The sequence below is a fragment of the Notolepis coatsorum genome (genome assembly GCF_963971535.1).
Source record: "Notolepis coatsorum genome assembly, chromosome: 18".
NCBI lineage: Eukaryota > Metazoa > Chordata > Actinopteri > Aulopiformes > Paralepididae > Notolepis > Notolepis coatsorum.
Window position 1 is genome coordinate 641,264 of NC_140182.1, and position 26,290 is coordinate 667,553.

The 26,290-nt window shown below is 47.9% G+C and overlaps 1 protein-coding gene across 1 annotated transcript in view; it reads left to right on the forward strand.

The window, feature by feature from the left end:
* pot1 (protection of telomeres 1 homolog) overlaps positions 1-26,290 on the forward strand; it is a gene marked incomplete at its 3' end in the record, with an annotated part of 139,493 nt that overhangs the window by 94,918 nt on the left and 18,285 nt on the right. Inside the window, exons 13-17 of the mRNA XM_084334464.1 lie at positions 4,683-4,798; positions 6,520-7,438; positions 12,111-12,334; positions 15,238-15,376; positions 19,597-19,679. Coding sequence (XP_084190590.1) covers positions 4,683-4,798; positions 6,520-7,438; positions 12,111-12,334; positions 15,238-15,376; positions 19,597-19,679 — 1,481 coding nt within the window. The remainder of the gene's footprint in view (positions 1-4,682; positions 4,799-6,519; positions 7,439-12,110; positions 12,335-15,237; positions 15,377-19,596; positions 19,680-26,290) is intronic.

A 26,290-nucleotide genomic window follows, 5' to 3' on the forward strand; every position in this document is an offset into this window, starting at 1 on the left:
TTTTTAATCTAGATTAATCTATCTGCAATCCTGGATTTAATCTAGATTAAAATGGCTCAAAAAAAAATAAAAATAAAACCTGCCGAAGGCATTCAAAATATGTGTGTTCTACCCAAATAATGACCAGAAGTAAGTCCTTACTTTTTCTTTCCTCCTTATGTTTCTCAGACCAGGTGGCCCATTACACCATGAGCCCATCTCCCGTTTCCAAAATGCATTACAGACTGTTTGAAAAAGCTGTTTTGCTATGATAATTGGTAATGAAATATCAAAATGATGTTCAATAAGATGTACTTGTGTTTAATAAGTTGTTTTATTCAGAAGTTAACACAAATAAATAATATTACCAGTACAGTACAGTATCTAGCACACTCTCAGGAGCAAAACGGAAAGAAGCATTTCAAACTTGAACTATGTGACATGGCTTGACTCAATCAGTCCAATCTCTATTTCTCCTTTTTCCATCAGTCACTCAGGCAGACCAGCTTGTTTTATGTAGCGGTGTCTACTTATAGTGCCTATAATATTTTTCCCGTTGGGTGCCAGACAGGGCCAAACCCTGCCAATGCAAATCAACTGCTCCAGTGGAGTTGCTCAGTGGCCAATGGTGTCAACTGTGGTTGTACTGGGCAGCTCCCAGGTGTGAATGGAACTGTGTGAATGTGAAGCAGGGCGTTCCTGAAAAAGAGCATCTGTGCTCAGCGAACCTACCCTGGGTAAATAAAGGTAAAAAAAAAAAAAAAATGTTTTTAGATTAATGCGTTAATTATATTATCGCGCGATAATAGTATCGCGTTAACGCAGCACGTTAACGCCGTTAACGGCCCAGCTCTACTAAATATATTTTCTTTGTGTTGATTTTACATTAATTCCATGATTTTACTCAAGTAAATATCTGTTACAAGCTTCGGTCTTAAGTAGAAAAATGCTATTTTTAATCTAGATTAATTACAGAAAATTGTGAGATTAATTTGTAAAAGAAAATGTCATCTATTGACGGCACTTTTTACAATATGTATATATCATGGACGATGGTATTGTAAAAGTCCATACCTTTGCATGGATCCATGGCAGTATACCTTCATATTCAGTGGACCTCCCAGTCCTACATGGATCCATGATGACAGTAGACCTTCATATTCAGTGGACCTCCCAGTCCTACATGGATCCATGATGACTACTATTTTTATGATTTACCAGAAGTGCTGAGTCCAATGTAAGGTGAAAACGCACGTCATCCATAAGTGTGATAGTTTTGTCCTCCTCATAATAATTTCCAATAGTTCGCTTGCCATTGCATAGGCAATTCGCAGGCTAGTGGCTGTGCCCAGCAGTGAGTGAGCCCCCCCCCCCCCCCCCCACAGTAAACTAGCCCAGTTCAAAAGTTAGGCAATACTGCCACCTATCGGGATTCGATTGTCATTTAAATTTGAATTCACTCAGAGGTACCAGGATCACACAACAAGGTCCGGCTGACTGTTTAGTATAATAATAATAATACAATTATTTAAAAAACTAGGGATACTCGATATTGGCTTTTTTACCTATACCGATATTGTCCAACTCTTAATTTCCGATACCGATATCAACCGATACCAATATATGCAGGGTTCCCCCCCCCCCCCCAAAAACTGAATAATTTCAGGTAATTAACATTACTTATTACCTGGCGTTTTCACATTCGCCGAAATGCTTGCTTGTGATTGGTCAATAGCGCGCGTCAGAGGTCAGTTATCAGACAATAATGACCGCTGTGGGACAATAATGACCGCTGTGCGCAGCTGTTCGCAATCAAGCCCACTGACACACACTGTTTCAGTGCAATTAGACACTGCCGGTGTTCTGCTGCCGGCGATGACAGGGGGCGGAGCGACGAGCGGAGCTAGAACGCAGCCAGAACCAGTGTTGCGAGTCGATGTAAAATGAATTAAGTATATTGTTAGTAAGTTAGCCATGTAATAAGCGGGATAATGTATAGCTATACTCGATCATTGTCGCCGAGGCGGCTCGGTATTTTAAACTCTGTCGGTCAATTATTTTGCGACAATGACCTCGTAGCTATACATTATCCCTTACATATCTCTTGTTGTGGAATTAACACAACATTATGCATACTTTTGACAATAAATAAAATCTGAATTTGTTCTTACTTGCTTGCCTGGGTAAATAAAGGTTATAGAAATGTAAAAAAAAAAAAAAATTGAAAACCGATACCGATATTTTCCGATATCACATTTTAATGCCAATATCGGCCGATAATATCGGACATCCTTAAAAAAAACTAGTATACTCGTTTTTGGCGTTCAATGAGTTAATAACTTTTACTTGTGCACGTTCAGCCAAACACACAATTGGAGTTGGGCTTCCCACTCTCCAGGACATTTACAACAAGCGTTGCAGGGGTAAGGCTAAGAGAATAATCAAAGACTAGTCACCCAAACAACTGCCTCTTCGAACTGCTGCGGTCAGGCAAGCGATACCCGAGTCTCATGGCCAGTACAGAGAGACTCGGAAGGAGCTTCTAGCCCCAGGCCATCAGGATGCTCAATGACAATGACACTATGTAACAACCCATCATCTACTCACTGCACACACATCCACATGCATACACTCACTTTTAACACTTTGAGTGCCAGCAGGGGGCGCCAGAAATAGCGCTTGAGTGCCAGAGCTGTAGTCAATGGGAGGGCGAGCACATTTGCGAAGGCATAAACTATATCTTAAATTATGGCTATGTGTCTAATACGCCCGTCGCTTATCAATGACTTGTTTGCAGTCAACATTGTCGAAACGGATTGTTATTTAATCCGTACATTTCCGTTTTATACCATTTTGAAAAACGCTCGTTTTTTGAAACTTCCAGAAAAAGATTCTGCAGGAATCGCTCTTTAGTGGAATACACAAAACACGTTGTAATTTTTCGGCCTATTTATGAATAGTTTTCAAATAAACGGTAGATTATCGATAGTATATGTGTACTTATGCACACTAGAGAAACTGGCTGAAAAATCGATTCTCTTATTTCCTGATCAGCACACACACACACAGCCATATACACGTATATGGGACACGTTGATATATCTGTGAAAAGAGCTCTGATTATCCCAAGACTGGTAAAATAGATTCCTTACCTCAGATCAGATGTTCTCCAAAAAGATTATTCCAATTCCTGATCGCCATTCCAAATATCGATCATGTTTATTGATCCATCGCTGGGTGGTCGAAAGACATATTCCACGCTGTTCTGAGGGTCGGCGAAGACTGTAATCGGCTCAGATTACATGCCTGACAAGTAAAATGTGGATTCCGGACTTTCTTTTCCCCATGCGTTTTCATTCAATCCAATCCAAAGGGTGCATTACCATCCGGGAGACGATAGGGGGCGGTAATTTCCCTGTTCAAACTCAGACAGAGTCCCAGTGGTAACGTGAGGCTAGATTGATGAAAAATGAATGGAAATCGATAATAAAAAAAATAACGATTAAATAACAATTTCTCGTGGCTGGCACTCAAAGTGTTAAACAAACACTCACCTTATTAACACTCACTTTAGGCACTTTAACACTACAGTATATTTATCTATTATTAAAGAGATTTGCACTACATTCATACCTCATTGCATTTGCACCTTACCTCAAAGTTTTATACCTCATTGTCTGCATTTGTACCTCACTGTTGACTCATTTTTACTCACTGTACTTAGATTGTACTTAGGCTGTACTTTAGATTGTATATTGTATATTCCTCTTTTACTTGCCTTTTTACAAACTTTTTTACTGTATGAAGCACACTCAGGGGCTCATACAGAACCAAGCATTTCACCGTCAAATACATGTATTTTTTATTGTGACAAATAATAAACAAACTTGAAAACTTGAGTAGACCTCCCACCCTGGCCGCCACTAGACCCATGTCGTCATGCCCACTCTGTCTGTCTGTCTGCTCTGTGTGTCTAGAGCGCTGGAGTCCTGCCACTAGACCCATGTCGTCATGCCCACTCTGTCTGTCTGTCTGCTCTGTGTGTCTAGAGCGCTGGAGTCCTGCCACTAGACCCATGTCGTCATGCCCACTCTGTCTGTCTGTCTGTCTGCTCTGTGTGTCTAGAGCGCTGGAGTCCTGCCACTAGACCCATGTCGTCATGCCCACTCTGTCTGTCTGTCTGCTCTGTGTGTCCAGAGCGCTGGAGTCCTGCCACTAGACCCATGTGGTCATGCCCACTCTGTCTGTCTGTCTGCTCTGTGTGTCTAGAGCGCTGGAGTCCTGCCACTAGACCCATGTCGTCATGCCCACTCTGTCTGTCTGCTCTGTGTGTCTAGAGCGCTGGAGTCCTGCCACTAGACCCATGTCGTCATGCCCACTCTGTCTGTCTGTCTGCTCTGTGTGTCCAGAGCGCTGGAGTCCTGCCACTAGACCCATGTCGTCATGCCCACTCTGTCTGTCTGTCTGCTCTGTGTGTCTAGAGCGCTGGAGTCCTGCCACTAGACCCATGTGGTCATGCCCACTCTGTCTGTCTGTCTGTCTGCTCTGTGTGTCCAGAGCGCTGGAGTCCTGCCACTAGACCCATGTCGTCATGCCCACTCTGTCTGTCTGTCTGCTCTGTGTCTAGAGCGCTGGAGTCCTGCCACTAGACCCATGTCGTCATGCCCACTCTGTCTGTCTGTCTGTCTGCCCTGTGTGTCTAGAGCGCTGGAGTCCTGCCCAGAAGAGGATGACGTCTCTGAGCTACATGACTCGGCGCTCATCGAGGTCTGGGGCACTCCGCCCGAGTCCTTAGGGGGCACTCCGCCTGAGTCCTTAGGTATGAAAATTACTAAATCAATGTTCCGGAATGTTCCATTACCTGCACCTTAACCCTTTCACTGCCACACGACAGCCGGTTAACCCTTTCACTGTGACAATACAGAAGGTTAGCCCTTTACTATCACACAACCGACGGCGATGCTCCATCATTAGCATCATTAGCTCTGCGGATTGTCGTGTGGCAGTGAAAGGGTTAAAAAGCCCATGCTTGGCTATGGGGGGGGGGGGGGGGTCTAAACTTCCACTGACTTTATGGGCCACTGTTGGAGCTTGTGTGTAACTTCCTTAACTCATTCCCTGCCAACAACGATTTTGTACGTGTTTGTCCGCCAAACGCCAACCACATGTATATATACGTTATTTGATCGTTATTTATTTTATTCGCTATTTCCATTCGGTATCCATCCAGGAAGCCTGTGTTACCATAGGGAATGAGTCTGAGATTGCAAAAGTCCAATACCGCCGCCTGGTGGTATGCGGCCGATGTTGCTCTTGGTATGGGGCTGTACGTAGATGAAATTCCTCCGGGTGGACTTTTCTAGTAACCTGAACCAGGGGCTTCACCCGATCGCATTGAATAGGTTTCGGGACCCCCGATTCATTATGCTGTGGGGGGTTATGTCGTGGGCCAAATGGACATACGATCTAGCAGATGGCAATCAAATAATTGGAATATTCTTTTTGGAATCCCACCGGCCACAGGTAAGAGCAATTTAACGTAAATTTCAGCTTGATCGTGCCTTGTTTTCATAGCCATCGCCCTGATCAGCGTATGCTGTTGTACTAACGAATGCCGCTATTGACGATCAATTAATCAGAAAGGACCCGCCCCCCCTTTCATGCATTCATGGTGGAACATAATATACCGATCATATGCATTTACATTTTTAAGTGTAGCGTGTATACGGACGAAATGCCAATGGATTAAGTATAATATGCGTTGCGGCCTATTACTAGCCTCCCAGGAATTACCCTAAACCGCTCTAAAACCATACTTATATTCACCACGGTATAAAACGGGAATGTATGGATGGAAATTGTTTTTCTTTTTCACATCTTGAACGATAGATACTTGATGCCAAATGGGCCATAGTATTGCATCCATAGCTATAATATATATATATATATATATATATAGTTATATATAGTTATAGCCCTGCAAACAAGGTGACCGGCCCCATTGGTGTAATGCGTGGCAGCACACAGCCATATCCCATTCCCAGCGCGGCAGAGAGAGTTAAAGGAACAACACCAATGTTCTAACAAAATGCACTTACTGTTCAGTAGAAAGCTATCTGCCCACAAGCTAGCCTAGCTTAGCACAAATGAACAGAAGTAGATACAAACCGGCTAGCCTAGCTTAGCACAAATGAACAGAAGTAGATACAGACCGGCTAGCCTAGCTTAGCACAAATTAACAGAAGTAGATACAAACTGGCTAGCCTAGCTTAGCACAAACGAATGGAAGTAGATACAAACCGGCTAGCTTAGCACAAATGAACAGAAGCAGATACAGACCGGCTAGCCTAGCTTAGCACAAATGAATGGAAGTAGATACAGACCGGCTAGCCTAGCTTAGCACAAATGCACGGCCAAACCACACACAGTGCACCTGGAATAACGTATCCTCGCTCCTCTTTGGATCGATTGCCCTTCTTTTTGCGATGCCCTTCCATGTGTGTGTCTGTAAATCGTGGTGTATTTGTTCTCGTTCTCTAGAGACGACACCCAGCCTCTCCGTGGAGCAGGTGACGCTGGCTCAGAAGGTTCTAGAGGGAACACCCTTCGTGGAGCAGGTGACGCTGGCTCAGAAGGTTCTAGAGGGAACACCCTCCGTGGAGCAGGTGACGCTGGCTCAGAAGGTTCTAGAGGGAACACCCTCCGTGGAGCAGGTGACGCTGGCTCAGAAGGTTCTGGAGGGAACACCCTTCGTGGAGCAGGTGACGCTGGCTCAGAAGGTTCCTGAGACGACACCCAGCCTCTCCGTGGAGCAGGTGACGCTGGCTCAGAAGGTTCTAGAGGGAACACCCTTCGTGGAGCAGGTGACGCTGGCTCAGAAGGTTCCAGAGACGACACCCAGCCTCTCCGTGGAGCAGGTGACGCTGGCTCAGAAGGTTCCAGAGACGACACCCAGCCTCTCCGTGGAGCAGGTGACGCTGGCTCAGAAGGTTCCAGAGACGACACCCAGCCTCTCCGTGGAGCAGGTGACGCTGGCTCAGAAGGTTCCAGAGACGACACCCAGCCTCTCCGTGGAGCAGGTGACGCTGGCTCAGAAGGTTCCAGAGACGACACCCAGCCTCTCCGTGGAGCAGGTGACGCTGGCTCAGAAGGTTCCAGAGACGACACCCAGCCTCTCCGTGCAGCAGGTGAAGCAGAAGGTTCCAGAGATGACACCCAGCCTCTCCGTGGAGCAGGTGACTCTGGCTCAGAAGGTTCTGGAGGGAACACCCTTCGTGGAGCAGGTGACGCTGGCTCAGAAGGTTCTGGAGGGAACACCCTTCGTGGAGCAGGTGACGCTGGCTCACGTGAAGCAGACGGATCCACCTCGACGGTTTCACGTTCGCGCCCAGCTCAAGACCTTCCAGCCACAGAGACTGTATCAGTCCCTCAAACTCTACTGCCCCAAGTGCCAAACCATGTAGGTTTTTACTATCGGTAACCTATAGTGGTCAACTCGTACTGTACTTATATTCTCTGGTGTGTTATATAGACCACTGCACTTCCGCGTTACATTGAAATCATGGAGGAGATAGCGGGGGGAGCAAATTAATGAATGTGGATGAGAGCCTTGATGTAAGTGGTTGCAGCTACGGCTGTGGGGGCGCTGGAGACATGATCCAATAGACTTTTATGCGCCTGAATCTCCTGAACACGGCGAGACTCATTCCAAATAGATCAGAACTTAATCGGCCGAGATAAAGTCCCCTTTTCAGCACCTACTCCTCATACGCATGCGCAGATTGCCAACGTATTCTGACGGCACGCGACGCGAAACCGGGTCTCCAGCTGGTATTGCACTCCATTGGGAATGATGTAGTTTCTTTTCTGGGACGATCCAAGCCATGCGGGCAGGGTTTAGGTTCTCAGGCGAGGTAGGCAGATATAATGATGGCATGGAACAGTAATGTGCGACGGACCTCCACGAGCAGTATTTGGAATGGCGATCAGATAATTGGATTATTTCTAGGGCTGTCAGTTTATCGCGTTAAATTATCGCGTTATGAAAATTTACTCAAAATTTATAAAATAAAAAAAAACTTTTTTTCTTATTTAAATATTTTTTAATCATTCATTCCATAAGGACGTAGAATACACATTTACAGACTTTTTTTTAATATGGTCCATTTGCATGTTCTTGGTATCTGATTCTAAGGACATCTATGGATCTCAGGGAATGTATTCCAAGTGTCAGAAATACTGTCTGTTACGAGGCTTGAGTAAATTGTAATGAACCAAATGAGAATATACATTTTTTTTTTTATCTTTGACTGTGAATAACACCATGCTAAAAATTTACCAGACCTGAAAAATCTAAGCAAATGAATAACTAGAAGATGATTAAACAGAAGGTTTTGTAGTTACAGTACTGAATTCTGCCATCCGGACACATGCCATTTGAAATATCATTATAGAATACCAGGCCTAAAATGGTTATGCGATTAATTAGATTAATTAATTACACATCCTGTAATTAATTAGATAAAAAAATGTAATCGCCTGACAGCACTAATTATTTCTTTTGCATTACATCCAGGGCTCTTTTCATTCTTATAATAATAATAATAATTTAGGACCTGCTCCGAGGTCATCAATTGGCACACATGCGATGCATGCATGCAATTCGTATCTGCGATTAACCCATCCCGTCGCCCTTCCCCCCCAAGGGCAGCCGGGAGCAGACAGGCGTCAACGTGAGCCGCGCCAGGGGACCAATCCAAGTGCTCCTGTCCGTCTTCGTCAAGGACGCCACAGCGTTAGCGATCTTGTTGTTGTGCATGTTTTTCCATTGGGTTTATCTTATCGGGGGGGAAACCCTTGCGAGCACGGGGAGAACATGCAAACTCCACACAGAAAGGCCTGGGAGATACCCCACCTGGGTACCTGGCATCATGGAAACCTGGTCCCCAAGCGGGAATCGAACCCTGGACCTTCTTGCTGTGAGGCGACAGTGTTAACCACTACACCACCGTGCCGCCCTTCTTGCACGAGGAAGGATAATAATGATGATCTAGCGTTGATTTCAGGAAGATTCGATAATCAAAATTACAACGTGTTTAGTGTATTCCACTAAAGGGCTATTATCGCGTCTTTTCCTGGAATTACTAAGAATCACCAAAACGACTCATATTCAAAACGGTATAAAACGAAAATGTACGGATGAAAAAACAATCCGTTTTGTACATGTTGACTGGAAGCAACTCACTGATAATCGACGGGTGTATTAGACCCATAGCTATAATTTAAGATATATTTTAAGCACTTGCAAATCTTGCAGTCCCCCCATTGATTAAAGCGGTGGCGTTCTTTCTAGCGCCCTCTCGCGCATTAAAGGAAAACTCCAACATTTTGGGAAATTAGCTTATTTGTCATCTACCCTGGAGTTAGACAAGAAGATGCAAACCTTTTACTTCTCTGTGCATGCAGTAGGAGTAGGAAGACGTTGGGAACTAAGCTAATGGAGGAACCTACTTCCAGTGACTGACGCTAAGCTAGGCTAACAGTGCACGTCTTCATACTCCTACTGCATGCACAGAGAAGAAAAATTTATGTAGATGGCAAATAGCTAATTTCCCAAAATGTTGGAGTTTTCCTTTAAGCGATGGCGCAGAATGAGTTAATATAATCAAATTAAATTAGCTTTGAATAATATCAAATATGACTAAAATAAAGATGACTATATACAGTTCTAAAAAAAAGTGTGCAGTGCAGATAACAGGATAGATATATTATACACATTTAAATAACAAAGGCTATGTACAGTTCCAACTAGAAAAAAAAATGTGTGTGATGTGCAATGAGCAATGTGCAAAATGTTTGCAGTGGGTGAAATGCAATGTGCAACAATACAGTTTGATTAGTGATACAGTTATCAGCAGCAACAGTGTTCTCAAGTGTAGCCGGGGTGGGGGGGGTCGTCAACATTCATCAACAGGGTTTACATCCAGGGTTAGGGTTAGGGGTGGGGGGGGTCGTCAACATTCATCAACGGGGTTTACATCCAGGGTTAGGGTTAGGGGTGGGGGGGGGTCGTCAACATTCATCAACAGGGTTTACATCCAGGGTTAGTGTTAGGGGTGGGGGGGGGGTCGTCAACATTCATCAACAGGGTTTACATCCAGGGTTAGGGTTAGGGGTGGGGGGGGGTCGTCAACATTCATCAACAGGGTTTACATCCAGGGTTAGGGTTAGGGGTGGGGGGGGGGTCGTCAACATTCATCAACAGGGTTTACATCCAGGGTTGGGGTTAGGGGTGGGGGGGGGTCGTCAACATTCATCAACAGGGTTTACATCCAGGGTTAGGGTTAGGGGTGGGGGGGGGTCGTCAACATTCATCAACAGGGTTTACATCCAGGGTTAGGGTTAGGGGTGGGGGGGGTGTTCTGTCCTGGGGCACAGGAGGAACATTGGACCACATTCTCTTCTGAAACCAAAGTACAGCGGGTCTACGTTGTGCTGTATCCTCCTAACTCCACCTTGCTTGTTGTGCTGTATCCTCCTAACTCCACCTTGCTTGTTGTGTTATATCCTCCTAACTCCACCTTGCTTGTTGTGTTATATCCTCCTAACTCCACCTTGCTTGTTGTGTTATATCCTCCTAACTCCACCTTGCTTGTTGTGTTATATGCTCCTAACTCCACCTTGCTTGTTGTGCTGTATCCTCCTAACTCCACCCTGCTTGTTGTGCTGTATCCTCCTAACTCCACCTTGCTTGTTGTGCTGTATCCTCCTAACTCCACCTTGCTTGTTGTGCTATATCCTCCTAACTCCACCTTGCTTGTTGTGCTGTATCCTCCTAACTCCACACCTTGCTTGTTGTGCTGTATCCTCCTAACTCCACCTTGCTTGTTGTGCTATAACCTCCTAACTCCACCTTGCTTGTTGTGCTGTATCCTCCTAACTCCACACCTTGCTTGTTGTGCTGTATCCTCCTAACTCCACACCTTGCTTGTTGTGCTGTATCCTCCTAACTCCACCTTGCTTGTTGTGTTATATCCTCCTAACTCCACACCTTGCTTGTTGTGCTGTATCCTCCTAACTCCACCTTGCTTGTTGTGTTATATCCTCCTAACTCCACCTTGCTTGTTGTGTTATATCCTCCTAACTCCACCTTGCTTGTTGTGTTATATCCTCCTAACTCCACCTTGCTTGTTGTGCTGTATCCTCCTAACTCCACCTTGCTTGTTGTGCTATATCCTCCTAACTCCACCTTGCTTGTTGTGCTGTATCCTCCTAACTCCACCTTGCTTGTTGTGCTGTATCCTCCTAACTCCACCTTGCTTGTTGTGCTGTATCCTCCTAACTCCACCGTGCTTGTTGTGCTGTATCCTCCTAACTCCACCTTGCTTGTTGTGCTGTATCCTCCTAACTCCACCTTGCTTGTTGTGCTGTATCCTCCTAACTCCACACCTTGCTTGTTGTGTTATATCCTCCTAACTCCACCTTGCTTGTTGTGCTGTATCCTCCTAACTCCACACCTTGCTTGTTGTGTTATATCCTCCTAACTCCACACCTTGCTTGTTGTGCTGTATCCTCCTAACTCCACCTTGCTTGTTGTGCTGTATCCTCCTAACTCCACCTTGCTTGTTGTGCTATATCCTCCTAACTCCACCTTGCTTGTTGTGCTGTATCCTCCTAACTCCACCTTGCTTGTTGTGCTGTATCCTCCTAACTCCACCTTGCTTGTTGTGCTGTATCCTCCTAACTCCACCTTGCTTGTTGTGCTGTAACCTCCTAACTCCACCTTGCTTGTTGTGTTATATCCTCCTAACTCCACCTTGCTTGTTGTGCTGTATCCTCCTAACTCCACCTTGCTTGTTGTGCTATATCCTCCTAACTCCACCTTGCTTGTTGTGCTGTATCCTCCTAACTCCACCTTGCTTGTTGTGCTGTATCCTCCTAACTCCACCTTGCTTGTTGTGCTGTATCCTCCTAACTCCACCTTGCTTGTTGTGTTATATCCTCCTAACTCCACACCTTGCTTGTTGTGCTGTATCCTCCTAACTCCACCTTGCTTGTTGTGCTGTATCCTCCTAACTCCACCTTGCTTGTTGTGCTGTATCCTCCTAACTCCACCTGTTCTGTGCCGTCAGGCGGGAGGTCCCAGATGACGACTCGGTTGGAGGCGTGTTCTCGGCGGCGCTGAAGGACTATGTGCCGGTTCAGGCCCGCTGGCGCCTGGCGTGGAAGTTTGGTCTCATCGCAGGACAGCTGGATCTGCCCACAGACGCCCAGGGTCTCGACCGGAGCCTCACCGTGTACGTGTCCAGGCAGCTCAAGAGGCGAGGCGGGCACAAGGATCTGGTCTTCCTGATGGGTGAGCTCTACTTCTGTACAAGGATCTGGTCTTCCTGATGGGTGAGGGTGAGGTGGGTGAGCTCTACTTCTGTACAAGGATCTAGTCTTCCTGATGGGTGAGGGTGAGGTGGGTGAGCTCTACTTCTGTACAAGGATCTGGTCTTCCTGATGGGTGAGGGTGAGGGTTAGGTGGGTGAGCTCTACTTCTGTACAAGGCAGCTGATGATGCACTGGTGTTTTAATCTGACTAACAGACCAGAGTGGCTGGTGTTTTAATCTGACTAACAGACCAGAGTGGCTGGTGTTTTAATCTGACTAACAGACCAGAGTGGCTGGTGTTTTAATCTGACTAACAGACCAGAGTGGCTGGTGTTTTAATCTGACTAACAGACCAGAGTGGCTGGTGTTTTAATCTGACTAACAGACCAGAGTGGCTGGTGTTTTAATCTGACTAACAGACCAGAGTGGCTGGTGTTTTAATCTGACTAACAGACCAGAGTGGCTGGTGTTTTAATCTGACTAACAGACCAGAGTGGCTGGTGTTTTAATCTGACTAACAGACCAGAGTGGCTGGTGTTTTAATCTGACTAACAGACCAGAGTGGCTGGTGTTTTAATCTGACTAACAGACCAGAGTGGCTGGTGTTTTAATCTGACTAACAGACCAGAGTGGCTGGTGTTTTAATCTGACTAACAGACCAGAGTGGCTGGTGTTTTAATCTGACTAACAGACCAGAGTGGCTGGTGTTTTAATCTGACTAACAGACCAGAGTGGCTGGTGTTTTAATCTGACTAACAGACCAGAGTGGCTGGTGTTTTAATCTGACTAACAGACCAGAGTGGCTGGTGTTTTAATCTGACTAACAGACCAGAGTGGCTGGTGTTTTAATCTCTATGATGAGTCTTTTTTTTTTGTATATATATATTTTTTTTAATTCTTATTTCAATGTGTCAACTAATAAATAATAATAAATGTTATTTGGTGGCACCTTTCACGACACCCAAGGTCACCTTACAGATCATAAATAAAACACAGCAAGGTAGTTAAAAGTCAAGGTTAAAAATAAAACAAACGGGAAGTATAAAAACAGTGAAGTTAAAATAACGGACAAACAAACAGCAGGGGGTGTAGTACAGTGACGGAGGTTACAGTGAATATGAGAGTTTGAACAGATGGGTTTTCAGTTGTGATTTGAATGTCCAGTAGAGGATGAGTGGAGGGAGGGAGCCATGGTGCTGGGGATGGAGAGGAGTCCAGGAGAGGATGAGAGGAGGCAGCACCCATGGTGCTGAGGCTGGGGATGGAGAGGAGTCCAGGAGAGGATGAGTGGAGGGAGCAGCCATGGTGCTGAGGCTGGGGATGGAGAGGAGTCCAGTAGAGGATGAGTGGAGGCAGCACCCATGGTGCTGGGGATGGAGAGGAGTCCAGTAGAGGATGAGAGGAGGGAGCAGCCATGGTGCTGAGGCTGGGGATGGAGAGGAGTCCAGTAGAGGATGAGTGGAGGCAGCACCCATGGTGCTGGGGATGGAGAGGAGTCCAGGAGAGGATGAGTGGAGGGAGGGAGCCATGGTGCTGAGGATGGAGAGGAGTCCAGGAGAGGATGAGTGGAGGGAGGGAGCCATGGTGCTGAGGATGGAGATGGAGAGGATGAGAGGAGGGAGGGAGCCATGGTGCTGAGGCTGGGGATGGAGAGGAGTCCAGTAGAGGATGAGAGGAGGGAGCAGCCATGGTGCTGAGGATGGAGAGGAGTCCAGTAGAGGATGAGTGGAGGCAGCACCCATGGTGCTGAGGATGGAGAGGAGTCCAGTAGAGGATGAGTGGAGGCAGCACCCATGGTGCTGAGGATGGAGAGGAGTCCAGTAGAGGATGAGAGGAGGGAGCAGCCATGGTGCTGAGGATGGAGAGGAGTCCAGTAGAGGATGAGTGGAGGCAGCACCCATGGTGCTGAGGATGGAGAGGAGTCCAGTAGAGGATGAGAGGAGGGAGGGAGCAGCCATGGTGCTGGGGATGGAGAGGAGTCCAGGAGAGGATGAGTGGAGGCAGCACCCATGGTGCTGAGGCTGGGGATGGAGAGGAGTCCAGGAGAGGATGAGAGGAGGCAGCAGCCATGGTGCTGAGGCTGGGGATGGAGAGGAGTCCAGTAGAGGATGAGAGGAGGCAGCAGCCATGGTGCTGAGGCTGGGGATGGAGAGGAGTCCAGTAGAGGATGAGTGAAGTGTGCGGGAGGGGGGGGGGGGGGGGGGGGTACTCCTGGAGGAGGTCAGTTATGTAGGTGGGGGCTAGATTGTGGAGGGCTTTGAAGGTGAGTAGGAGGTTTTTGAAGTGGATCCGGTAGTGCACAGGGAGCCAGTGTAATTGATCCGGTAGTGCACAGGGAGCCAGTGTAATTGATCCGGTAGTGCACAGGGAGCCAGTGTAATTGAATGAGGACGAGGGCGATGTGGTCTGGTGAGTTGGTGCGGGTGATGATCCTGGCAGAAGAGTTCTGGATAATTTGGAGTCTGTTGAGGTGTTTGGTGGGAAGGCCGGTGAGGAGAGCGTTGCTGTAATGGATCCAAGTTTCCAGGGGAGCCAGGGCCGCGAGGGAAGAGGAGAGGCACCAGGTCAGCGGGGGAGGGGGAGGGATTGATCATGGGTGGTGAGATCTGTGGGGTTTATGCATTTAATGTTTCTGAAGGAGATGCGCTGTTGTTCTTTGGTTTTGGAAAGGGGGACCTGAATGTCGAAGAGCACCACCTTGTGGTCGGAGATGGGGAACTCGGTGTGTAACGGTTACATTATTTCTTAACGTCACTTTCTATTTGAAAATATAGGTATGTGTTTTTGTGGACTCCAGGAAGAATAGCTGTTGCCTAGGTGACGGCTAACGGGGATTCCCAGTTAACAATGACAGGATGGCTGCTCTGCCCTGTGCCCTTGCAGGGGCCCTTCTGGAGGAGACGTGCCAGCTGGCCCTGGGGAGCCCCAACATCGTGCCCCTGAGGCAATCGCAGAAGAGCATGACTCTCTTGGATCTAGACTCCGCCCCTTTCCTCTTCCGCGGCCCGATGCGGTACTACGGGTCAGTACACTGACCAGTCTGTCCACCACCTTTAGTAGTACTACGGGTCAGTACACTGACCAGTCTGTCCACCACCTTTAGTAGTACTACGGGTCAGTACACTGACCAGTCTGTCCACCACCTTTAGTAGTACTACGGGTCAGTACACTGACCAGTCTGTCCACCACCTTTAGTAGTACTACGGGTCAGTACACTGACCAGTCTGTCCACCACCTTTACCTCTTCTTGACCGTTAGCTGTCGGCAGTGTTGTAGGACTCGAGTCCAGGACTGATCTTCAGGACTTGTGACTCGACTTGAACTTGAGCTCTGATGACTCATCACTACTGATTACCATAGCAGTCTGTTAGTGTAGTGGCATCACTACTGATAACCATAGCAGTCTGTTAGTGTAGTGACATCACTACTGATTACCATAGCAGTCTGTTAGTGTAGTGGCATCACTACTGATTACCATAGCAGTCGAGGATAGTGTAGTGGCATCACTACTGATAACCATAGCAGTCGAGGATAGTGTAGTGGCATCACTACTGATTACCATAGCAGTCTGTTAGTGTAGTGGCATCACTACTGATTACCATAGCAGTCTGATAGTGTAGTGGCATCACTACTGATAACCATAGCAGTCTGTTAGTGTAGTGGCATCACTACTGATTACCATAGCAGTCTGTTAGTGTAGTGGCATCACTACTGATTACCATAGCAGTCTGTTAGTGTAGTGGCATCACTACTGATTACCATAGCAGTCGAGGATAGTGTAGTGGCATCACTACTGATTACCATAGCAGTCTGTTAGTGTAGTGACATCACTACTGATTACCATAGCAGTCTGTTAGTGTAGTGGCATCACTACTGATTACCATAGCAGTCTGTTAGTGTAGTGGCATCACTACTGATTACCATAGCAGTCTGTTAGTGTAGTGGCATCACTACTGATTACCATAGCAGTCTGTTAGTGTAGTGACATCACTACTGATTACCATAGCAGTCGAGGATAGTGTAGTGGCATCACTACTGATTACCATAGCAGTCTGTTAGTGTAGTGGCATCACTACTGATTACCATAGCAGTCTGTTAGTGTAGTGGCATCACTACTGATTACCATAGCAGTCGAGGATAGTGTAGTGGCATCACTACTGATTACCATAGCAGTCTGTTAGTGTAGTGGCATCACTACTGATTACCATAGCAGTCTGTTAGTGTAGTGGCATCACTACTGATTACCATAGCAGTCTGTTAGTGTAGTGGCATCACTACTGATGACCATAGCAGTCTGTTAGTGTAGTGACATCACTACTGATGACCATAGCAGTCTGTTAGTGTAGTGACATCACTACTGATTACCATAGCAGTCTGTTAGTGTAGTGACATCACTACTGATTACCATAGCAGTCTGTTAGTGTAGTGGCATCACTACTGATTACCATAGCAGTCTGTTAGTGTAGTGGCATCACTACTGATTACCATAGCAGTCTGATAGTGTAGTGGTAGGGGTGTAACGATGCATGCATTAATCGAAATGCATAGATTCTAATGTGTTCAATTCGATGCATTGATTTGAAAATGTTAGAATCGATTATAATCGAAATTTAAAAATAAATATTTTTTTCTTTTTTATGTTTTTTGTGTATTGTTTTTATTGACCTATAGTCCATTCATGCTGAGTGAATCAGTTCCCCAGCCACATTTGTGTATACATATTTTTTGGGGGGGAATTAACTGATAGAAAATTAATCGAATCGTGGTCAAATGAAGAGATTTCATGATGCATTGAATCGTTGCCTGAAGAATCGTAATCGAATCGTTGAGGTTGAATCGTTACACCCTACGTAGTGGCATCGATACTGATGACCATAGCAGTCGAGGTTCGCTGGTCGACCGCTCATGGGGGATATCAGTTCTGTGAAGACTCAAATTAACATGTAGTGGACATGTGTCTCGGGGCGACAGTGGCTCAGGAGGTAGAGCGGTCGTCTGCTAATCGATGGTAATCGTCTGGTTCGATTCCCGGCCGCGTGTCCGACACTTGATCCCTAATTGCTCCCGATGAGCAGGTTTGCTCCCTGCATGGATGTGTGAGTGAATGGGTGCATGTGAGGCATACGTTGTAAAGCACTTTGGATAAAAGCACCATATAAATGCAGTCCATTCCATTTCATATTCGGGGTTCGCACAAGGTCCTTAAAGTGCTAGATTTTTTACAAAAGAAAGTCGAGGCCTGGAATTCCTTGAAAACAGCCTATTTTTTAACAAGGTCCATTGAATGTTTTGTTCATCCATGATCAAATTGTTCTGAATCAAGAAATTGTTTAGAAATAGAAATAGTTTTATTCAAATCTGATGAGTCACTGTCCAACTGCTTTTCCTCATTTCTTCTTGGCGTGTGATGCTCCAGCTGGCAAGCAGGCCAAGAAGATGCTTAAAAAAAACAGCATTTAAAACTGTTAATTGTATCCTTCGAGTTAGGGCTGGGCGATATGGAAAAAAATCATATCGCGATAACGATATGATAATTTTATTTTATTTCTCGATATCGATAATTATCGAATTGTTATAAGTATAAATTTTTTTTTTTTTTTTTTTTTTTTTTTTTTTAACAACAGATGTATGTTTATTTTGCAGCAATTCTTTGTCATTGCCGCCATCTTTAGTGTTACATCCCTTCACACTCCAGTTCTCAGGCTGCAGCTGGTTTAAAAGCTAAAGTAAACCGGCTTCTCTGCTGGCTGTGGCTCCAGAGGAGTTGAACAGTTCTGGCTCTGCTAGTTTATTTTCGATCTTTTGGCGCTTTTTTGGTGGACAAACCACCGCACATGTGCACCGTGACTCGTGACTGGAGTCTAGTTCTGCTAGCACACATAGCCTACTGTGTACAGACGGTTTCAAAATGTATTTTAAATTAGAAAGCAAACAAAATAAATGGACAAGAGAAAAAGAAATCTGAATTTGGTCAGTATTGTCATTTGGACAAGCAAAGCCATTACTTTTTTTTGATCCACTTTTTCTCCCATTTTCTATATTTTCTCCCATCCCAATTTCGTATCATCCAATTCAACCCTCCCCTGTCACGAACGCTGTTTCTTGCCTCCCACAAGCCGGCTGCAGTGAGGACTAAGTCATACATAGCACAAGTCCCCTCCGGTACTTGAGGTAACAGCAGTCGCATCTTTTCACCTGCGCAGCTCGATCTCTCAGTGTTCGAGGAGTAACGCGTGGGAGGCTCACGCTGCCCCCGACACTTCCTGATTCTACTGCGCAGGCGCACCAACCGACTTGTAGGAGTCGCTTGTTCACAACGTTCGATCCCCACCCTTCAGTTTTTCCCTCCCCGTAATACGGCCAATGTGTATTACTGCGGACGACCAGCCAAACTGAAAAACAATGTGGAGAGCTGGATTCGAACACGCGAATCCTAGCGTCTCCACACTGGTGGCGAGTGCCTTAGACCACTACACCACCTAGCCGCCCTGAAGCAAAGCCATTACTTTAAGTTGCAGGCAAGAAAGACAAGTCTGTCCACTGTCTCTGGTTTTAAAACTGCCCTGTTGCAGTTTTTTTATTTCGATATTCGATATCGATTATTAAAATATATCGCGATATTTATCGTTATCGTTATATCGCCCAGCCCTACTTCGAGTGACATCATTGAAAATGAAAAATAGCGCTTGGAAAAGTACTTAAAGGTCCTTGAATCTGGGCGGCCGGGTAGCGCAGCGGACTAAGCGTCTGCCCACCACCACAGAGACGGTGGGATCGAATCCAGCTGTGGTGCCTCCGGCTTGGCCGACCGTCCAACACTGACACAATTGGCAGTGTTAGCGGGTGGGAAACCCGGCGAGGGTGGGTCCTGGTCGTTGTAAACAGCGACTCCTACAGGTCGGTCGGGGCGCCTGCACAGCGAGGGAAGGATCTGGGAGAGGTAGTGTGACCTTCCACACGTTACGCTCCCCCAGTGAGAGTCCGCGCTGCCAGGTGAAAAGAAGCGGTTGATTGGCTGCACATGTGTCGGAGGAAGCATGTGATAGTCTCCGCCCTCCCAGACAGACGGTAGGGGGCAGAGTGCGCAACGACCAGGACGGGGATTGGGAATTGGCATGACGACTAACATTGGGAGGGGAGAAAAACGGAAAAAGAAGGGGGGAAAAGATAATAAATTATAAAAAGTCCTTGAATTTAATGTTGCCTGGTCTGGTGGAACCCTGAACCCTGTGTGTTTTCCAGATGCGAGCGGTGCTCCGACGTCAGCCTGAAGGGACTGTTGACGTTTGCTGAAGCAGTGCTGGACGAGAAGGTCATTGCAGAAGGTAACTATGGCTGTTCCTCTTTATTGTTGAGGTAGAGCAGTCGTCTGGTAATCCGGAGGTTCCCGGTTCGATTCCCGGGCAGCTTGTCGAAGTGTCCCTGAGCAAGACACTTAACCCCTAACTGTCTGTCTGCTCTCCTCTCAGCTCCTGTCTGTCTGCTCTCCTCTCAGCTCCTGTCTGTCTGCTCTCCTGTCTGTCTGCTCTCCTCTCAGCTCATGTTTGTCTGCTCTCCTGTCTGTCTGCTCTCCTCTGCTCCTGTCTGTCTGCTCTCCTCTCAGCTCCTGTCTGTCTGCTCTCCTGTCTGTCTGCTCTCCTCTCAGCTCCTGTCTGTCTGATCTCCTGTCTGCTCTGCTCTCAGCTCCTGTCTGTCTGCTCTCCTCTCAGCTCCTGTCTGTCTGCTCTCCTCTCAGCTCCTGTCTGTCTGCTCTCCTCTCAGCTCCTGTCTGTCTGCTCTCCTCTCAGCTCCTGTCTGGCTGCTCTCCTCTCAGCTCCTGTCTGTCTGCTCTCCTGTCTGTCTGCTCTCCTCTCAGCTCCTGTCTGTCTGCTCTCCTCTCAGCTCATGTCTGTCTGCTCTCCTGTCTGTCTGCTCTCCTCTCAGCTCCTGTCTGTCTGCTCTCCTGTCTGTCTGCTCTCCTCTCAGCTCCTGTCTGTCTGCTCTCCTGTCTGTCTGCTCTCCTCTCAGCTCCTGTCTGTCTGCTCTCCTCTCAGCTCCTGTCTGTCTGCTCTCCTGTCTGTCTGCTCTCCTCTCAGCTCCTGTCTGTCTGCTCTCCTCTCAGCTCCTGTCTGTCTGCTCTCCTCTCAGCTCCTGTCTGTCTGCTCTCCTCTCAGCTCCTGTCTGTCTGCTCTCCTCTCAGCTCCTGTCTGTCTGCTCTCCTCTCAGCTCCTGTCTGTCTGCTCTCCTCTCAGCTCCTGTCTGTCTGCTCTCCTCTCAGCTCATGTCTGTCTGCTCTCCTGTCTGTCTGCTCTCCTCTCAGCTCCTGTCTGTCTGCTCTCCTCTCAGCTCCTGTCTGTCTGCTCTCCTCTCAGCTCCTGTCTGTCTGCTCTCCTGTCTGTCTGCTCTCCTCTCAGCTCCTGTCTGTCTGCTCTCCTGTCTGTCTGCTCTCCTCTCAGCTCATGTCTGTCTGCTCTCCTGTCTGTCTGCTCTCCTCAGCTCCTGTCTGTCTGCTCTCCTCTGCTCCTGTCTGTCTGCTCTCCTCTCAGCTCCTGTCTGTCTGCTCTCCTCTCAGCTCCTGTCTGTCTGCTCTCCTCTCAGCTCCTGTCTGTCTGCTCTCCTCTCAGCTCCTGTCTGTCTGCTCTCCTGTCTGTCTGCTCTCCTCTCAGCTCCTGTCTGTCTGCTCTCCTGTCTGTCTGCTCTGCTCTCAGCTCCTGTCTGTCTGCTCTCCTCTCAGCTCCTGTCTGTCTGCTCTCCTCTCAGCTCATGTCTGTCTGCTCTCCTCTCAGCTCCTGTCTGTCTGCTCTCCTCTCAGCTCCTGTCTGTCTGCTCTCCTCTCAGCTCCTGTCTGTCTGCTCTCCTCTCAGCTCCTGTCTGTCTGCTCTCCTCTCAGCTCCTGTCTGTCTGCTCTCCTCTCAGCTCCTGTCTGTCTGCTCTCCTCTCAGATCCTGTCTGTCTGCTCTCCTCTCAGCTCCTGTCTGTCTGCTCTCCTCTCAGCTCCTGTCTGTCTGCTCTCCTGTCTGTCTGCTCTCCTCTCTAAATCCGTTCAGCGGTTCTCGAGTTACATGCCGACATGTGAGGCGTGCGCCAAGTACACGGCAGACTTTTGAATAACGCCCAGCGACTCCCGAGGCTCTAGCCCCGTCAATCATTTGCCAATCTCGAAAATTATTGGACAGTTGTAACCAATCAGAGTGGCTTTCCAATGATACCCCATGTGGGGATGAGCGAATCGGGGATCTAGGTGAAAAGTCATGAGCGAAAACAATGCGGAATGCATTAGTCTGAGAGAAAACTGAAACCTGCAGAGCTTCTTTTTTTTTCAGTTGACCAAAATCGCTCGTAATCACTCATTTCTGAACAGATTTTTATGAAATTTGGACATGTACTATACAATACCTCAGGCTATAGACCCACGGTGGAAATATACTTTTGGGTATTGCAACTACTACAGAAAAACGTGAGTACACAAGTTCAACTCAAGTTCAGACCTATGTTACTCTATTTCATTAGCACTAAAAGTGCATTTTCTTTATTGTATCAGACACTTCAGAATGTTATCTTTCAAAAGAGACCAGGCTCATGCATGTGCTATAAGTATAAAGTATAGTATTTTGGTTTGCAAAAGAAGTATGCAGTTTAAAAATTGCCACTTTTCTGGGCGCCAGTTAGAGGGTGAATGTCCTTCACACCCTGCCGTTGGCTTAATAAGAACCTGCTTATTGTATCTCCCCTCGCTCCCATCTCATTAACCCTTTCACTACCACACTACAGAAGAGTTAACCCTTTCACTACCACACTGCAGAAGGTTAACCTTTCACTACCACACTACAGACGGTTAACCTTTCACTACCACACTACCAAAGAGTTAACCCTTTCACTACCACACTACAGAAGGGTTAACCCTTTCACTACCACACTACAGAAGGTTAACGTTAGGTTATGACTATAACCAAGTTCTGTTAGTTAGGGGCGATGCTTGGCTTCGCCTTCTGCACTATCTCGCGTACGTGCACGCGTACTGAATAAACCACAAATGTACCTCTAATACCAGTATTAGTCTGACCACACCCCTCATCAGCTTACCTTCATAAGCAGGTGTGTGGTCACCTGCTCTCCTCCTTCCCAAGCTTTCACCACAAGGTGAGGTCAAGGGCTGCAGCGGCCGTCCGAAGCCAAGCATCGCCCCTAACTAACAGAACTTGGTTATAGTCATAACCTAACGTTCTGTATCGTTAGTGGCTTAGCTTGGCTTCGCCTTCTGCACAAGGGAGGCCAAGCGGAGCCACTTGGCTGACAAATACACCCCGCTGACAGCCCCCCAAAACCATCAGAACAGGGAGGGCCGAGCCCCCCCGACCCCCCCTAATGGAGGGTAGCCCCCCTATTAGGGACGTCACGGGAGGGCGACGGACCCGACCGTGCGAAGAGGCACTCAAGCAACTCAACGCACAGGGTGAGCAGACCGTGGCTTGACCCACGACTACACACACGCACAACCCGCATGCCACCCGGGAACGAACGGAGGAACAACCTCGTTACTGCCCCCAGAATCACGGGGTCAAGGGCAAACCCAACCCCGTGGCAAGGCCGTAGCAGCGGAGCACGAAGGAAGACCCAGACCCACCAAAAGGACTGGACTCCCTGGAATGGGGGCCCGGAGAAGTCCATGATGCCAGCATCAAGACCCCACCAGGTGGGCACGTAGTGCCCCGCCCCCCACATCGCCAGCGTATTCGGACAAAGGCCCCTCAGTTACTGCACCTGGTATTCCCAGGCGGAACCAACCAGGCCAGTAAGCCGAGCGGGCCCCGTCCCCCCAATAGTACACCGCCTGGCACACTGACCCTGCAGAATAGGCAGTCAGCATGGCCGTAAGCACACAAAAAAGGTTAACCAACGGAAGCAGGCAGCGCACCGGGGAAAAACCAGGCAACAGGCTGTTAACCCTAGCCTGGAGACTGCGGACGAGACAGGCGCCAGAGGGGACAGCTGAACACAGCCGCCCCGGCGGAAGGAGCGTAAGCTGGCGGCGTTGCATGACCAAGCCTCCATTTAACAACCCCCACCCAGAGGGGTCGAGGCAGAGAAGGCTGACACGATTGGCAGACGTCATGAACGTGCAGGGGCACCCTCAACCGGTGAACCCGGGAGTTGACACTGCTCCCACACACCAGGGAACCAACCACCTCGGTGTTACCCAATGCGGTGGTTGTTCCTATAACCCCTCAAGAAAAAACTCCAAAACACACCTGCGGGTATACACCGGCTATACCGCAGTACAAGTGTTTCAGTTTCCAAAAAGGGTTAACCCAGGCCTACGGGTCGCAAACATCACTTCGGACCGGGCCTGGCGGTACGGGAAGCACAGGGTCACCAGAGGAGGTCAAAAAACCACCCCCACAGGCCCCTCTTCGCCATGCGTGAGAGAGGAGCGAAAAACAATGGAGAACCAGCCCCTAAGCACACCGTACCTGGTATTCCCCGGCGGTCTCCCAACCAAGTACTAACCAGGACCAACCTGTGTAGCGGCCGAGATCCGACGAGATCGAGCGCGTACAGAATGGCATGGCTGTAAGCCATGACGACAGTGCTGAGTAAAAAACATACCCAACCAGGGTCTCCATAGCGCTTAACCCTGTGACACCCAGACCGACCTGGCATTTTTCCCCCTGAAAAAAGCCCAAGTCCCTCAGGGTACCAGAACAGCAGATCTGCATCCCCGGCGGACAACGGGTTCAACTGATCTGGACCAGCGTGACCAGAACCAGTCCCGTGCCCTAACCACGCCGACATGCCCCAGGAAAAGGGCAGATATGCGTGTTGATCTTAACATGAAAAGAAGGCGCCACCCAGACGTCGGGACGAACCGCGCCTGGTGGCCCACCCCAAGGGCGTGAGACCCCACTACATATGTTCAGATCCATCCCGTCATCATCCCCCAGACATGAACGAGGATCCGTCGACAACCCACCCAGGTCATGGGATGTGGTCGCCGGAAGAGGAAAAACCCCCATCTCAGTTGCTTTATAAAAACGCTGTTTCAACCACAAGCAACTAAGGCGTGCCAGTCAATCGCCTGTTTACAGCGAGCTAGCACTATACGTGCGTCGGGACACACCCCCATCAATGAACAGGCTATTTAGACCTGCCATTGAATCCCCAAGGCGCCCAGGGGAACGACAAGAGGGGTGTGACACTCCCTAACTCCAACACTTCTGGAATAGAAAGAAGGAAGCATCAACAGTATGTATCCCAGTCTACACAGCCGGGGTAAAAAATGTTCACATTTTTACATCCCACCACCCTCCCATAGGAAAGAGACGGGGATCCCCAGAGAGACTTCCCACGCGAGCTGTACAGATTGAAAAGAATATATTGCACCTTGAGCCATGTAAAAAACTGGTTTTAGGGCCTCCGGGGAAGAGGCACCGAACCCATACACACTCAATAAACGAATTGAATCGAATATACATACAATAGAAAAGGACCCTTCTAGAGGGTCCACTCACTTTGACAATCTGAGGAGGAAGGCTCTGTACTCTGATGGAGGCTTCCTCACATGGATCACATGGAAGAAGGAGTCCGAACTCACAGAAGGCCTGAGTAGGCGCTTGGTGAGGAGGAGCCCTGACCACCCCCCCTGAAAACAGATCCATCACATGGACCTGAACAGCACACGGAAGTCCTACCAACAGAGACGCGCACGGTGACGTACTCTATGGCGGGGGAATTCCTGCGGTGCACACGCCCAATATACCAGGCCGTGGGACCAGGAACTCCCTCCCCCCCCCCCCCCCCCCCCCCCGTAACGTGCCGAACCGCCACGTGACGGGAACCTTGAAGGACAGGGGGTGTACCCCTGACCGACAGAACAATGGGGAGAGGAAAGGTTACCAGTTCACCCCTTTACGACCCCACACCCATGATACGACGTAACGACAAAAAGAGAATATGACACAGTCATAGTCAGCTCTATGAAGCGTTTCACAGCTCCACACAGCGCACGAGCTAACCTGCTATCTGATTTTTACTAAGGAAAAACACAGAATAGAGAGGGCTCTAAGAACCCCGGTCCAACATACACATGTGCTTCTGTGGCCAGTACAACCCAGTTGTAGGTCACATGACACACACAACCCATCATCATCACAATGAGAGAATACATCATTCTTGATTAGTATCGACCACAGGCCTTGCTAAGCACACGACAGCAACCAAACCAATTTCCCTTTAGGAAATAAGTTTCTCCAGCAGATTTAGCACAACCTCAGCAATCAAGCTGAGAGTTACATCGTATCCCTACCACACAAAAGACACAATTAATGCACAACATGTCTGATAGGAGGTGATAAAGTCCCCAGGGAACCGGGGGGGGAAAAACACAATCCTCCTATTTTACCCTCAACACGGCCAGTTAAAACAGGAAAACCTGTTAATGTGTGAACTCACTGTTCATTGTCATTACAGTCTGAGAAAGAACATTCTTTTACTCACTCGTCACCAAGCATAGCTTCATAGGTTAGTTGCCTTAGTAGTGAGTACACGGTACACATAAACACCATGATGTTTCTCACACAACAACCAGATCAATACATCACGACCTGCACGGAGAAGCTACTGCCAGTGACAAAAACAGCTCACACACAACCCGCAACGTATCTCAAATGCATTGCAACAACACACGTTTTGGGAAAAAACACCGTCATTCACAATACATTTAGCAAGGTAAAACCAGAAGACGTGTTATGAGGGTCTGGCCAACCCCGTACCTGCCCGGAACGCAGATCAGCGAAGTGCAGTCATAAGCCACCGTAGAACACAGCCCTCTTTGTTGACGCAATCCCCGTCTAGGCTCAGGCAGGGTTGACGAACATCCCCTGTCAAAGATGACGTCGTGGTCAAGAGTGTAAAACATGTTAAAAATCAAAGCACGTTCAACAGAATAGCATCAAGCTAA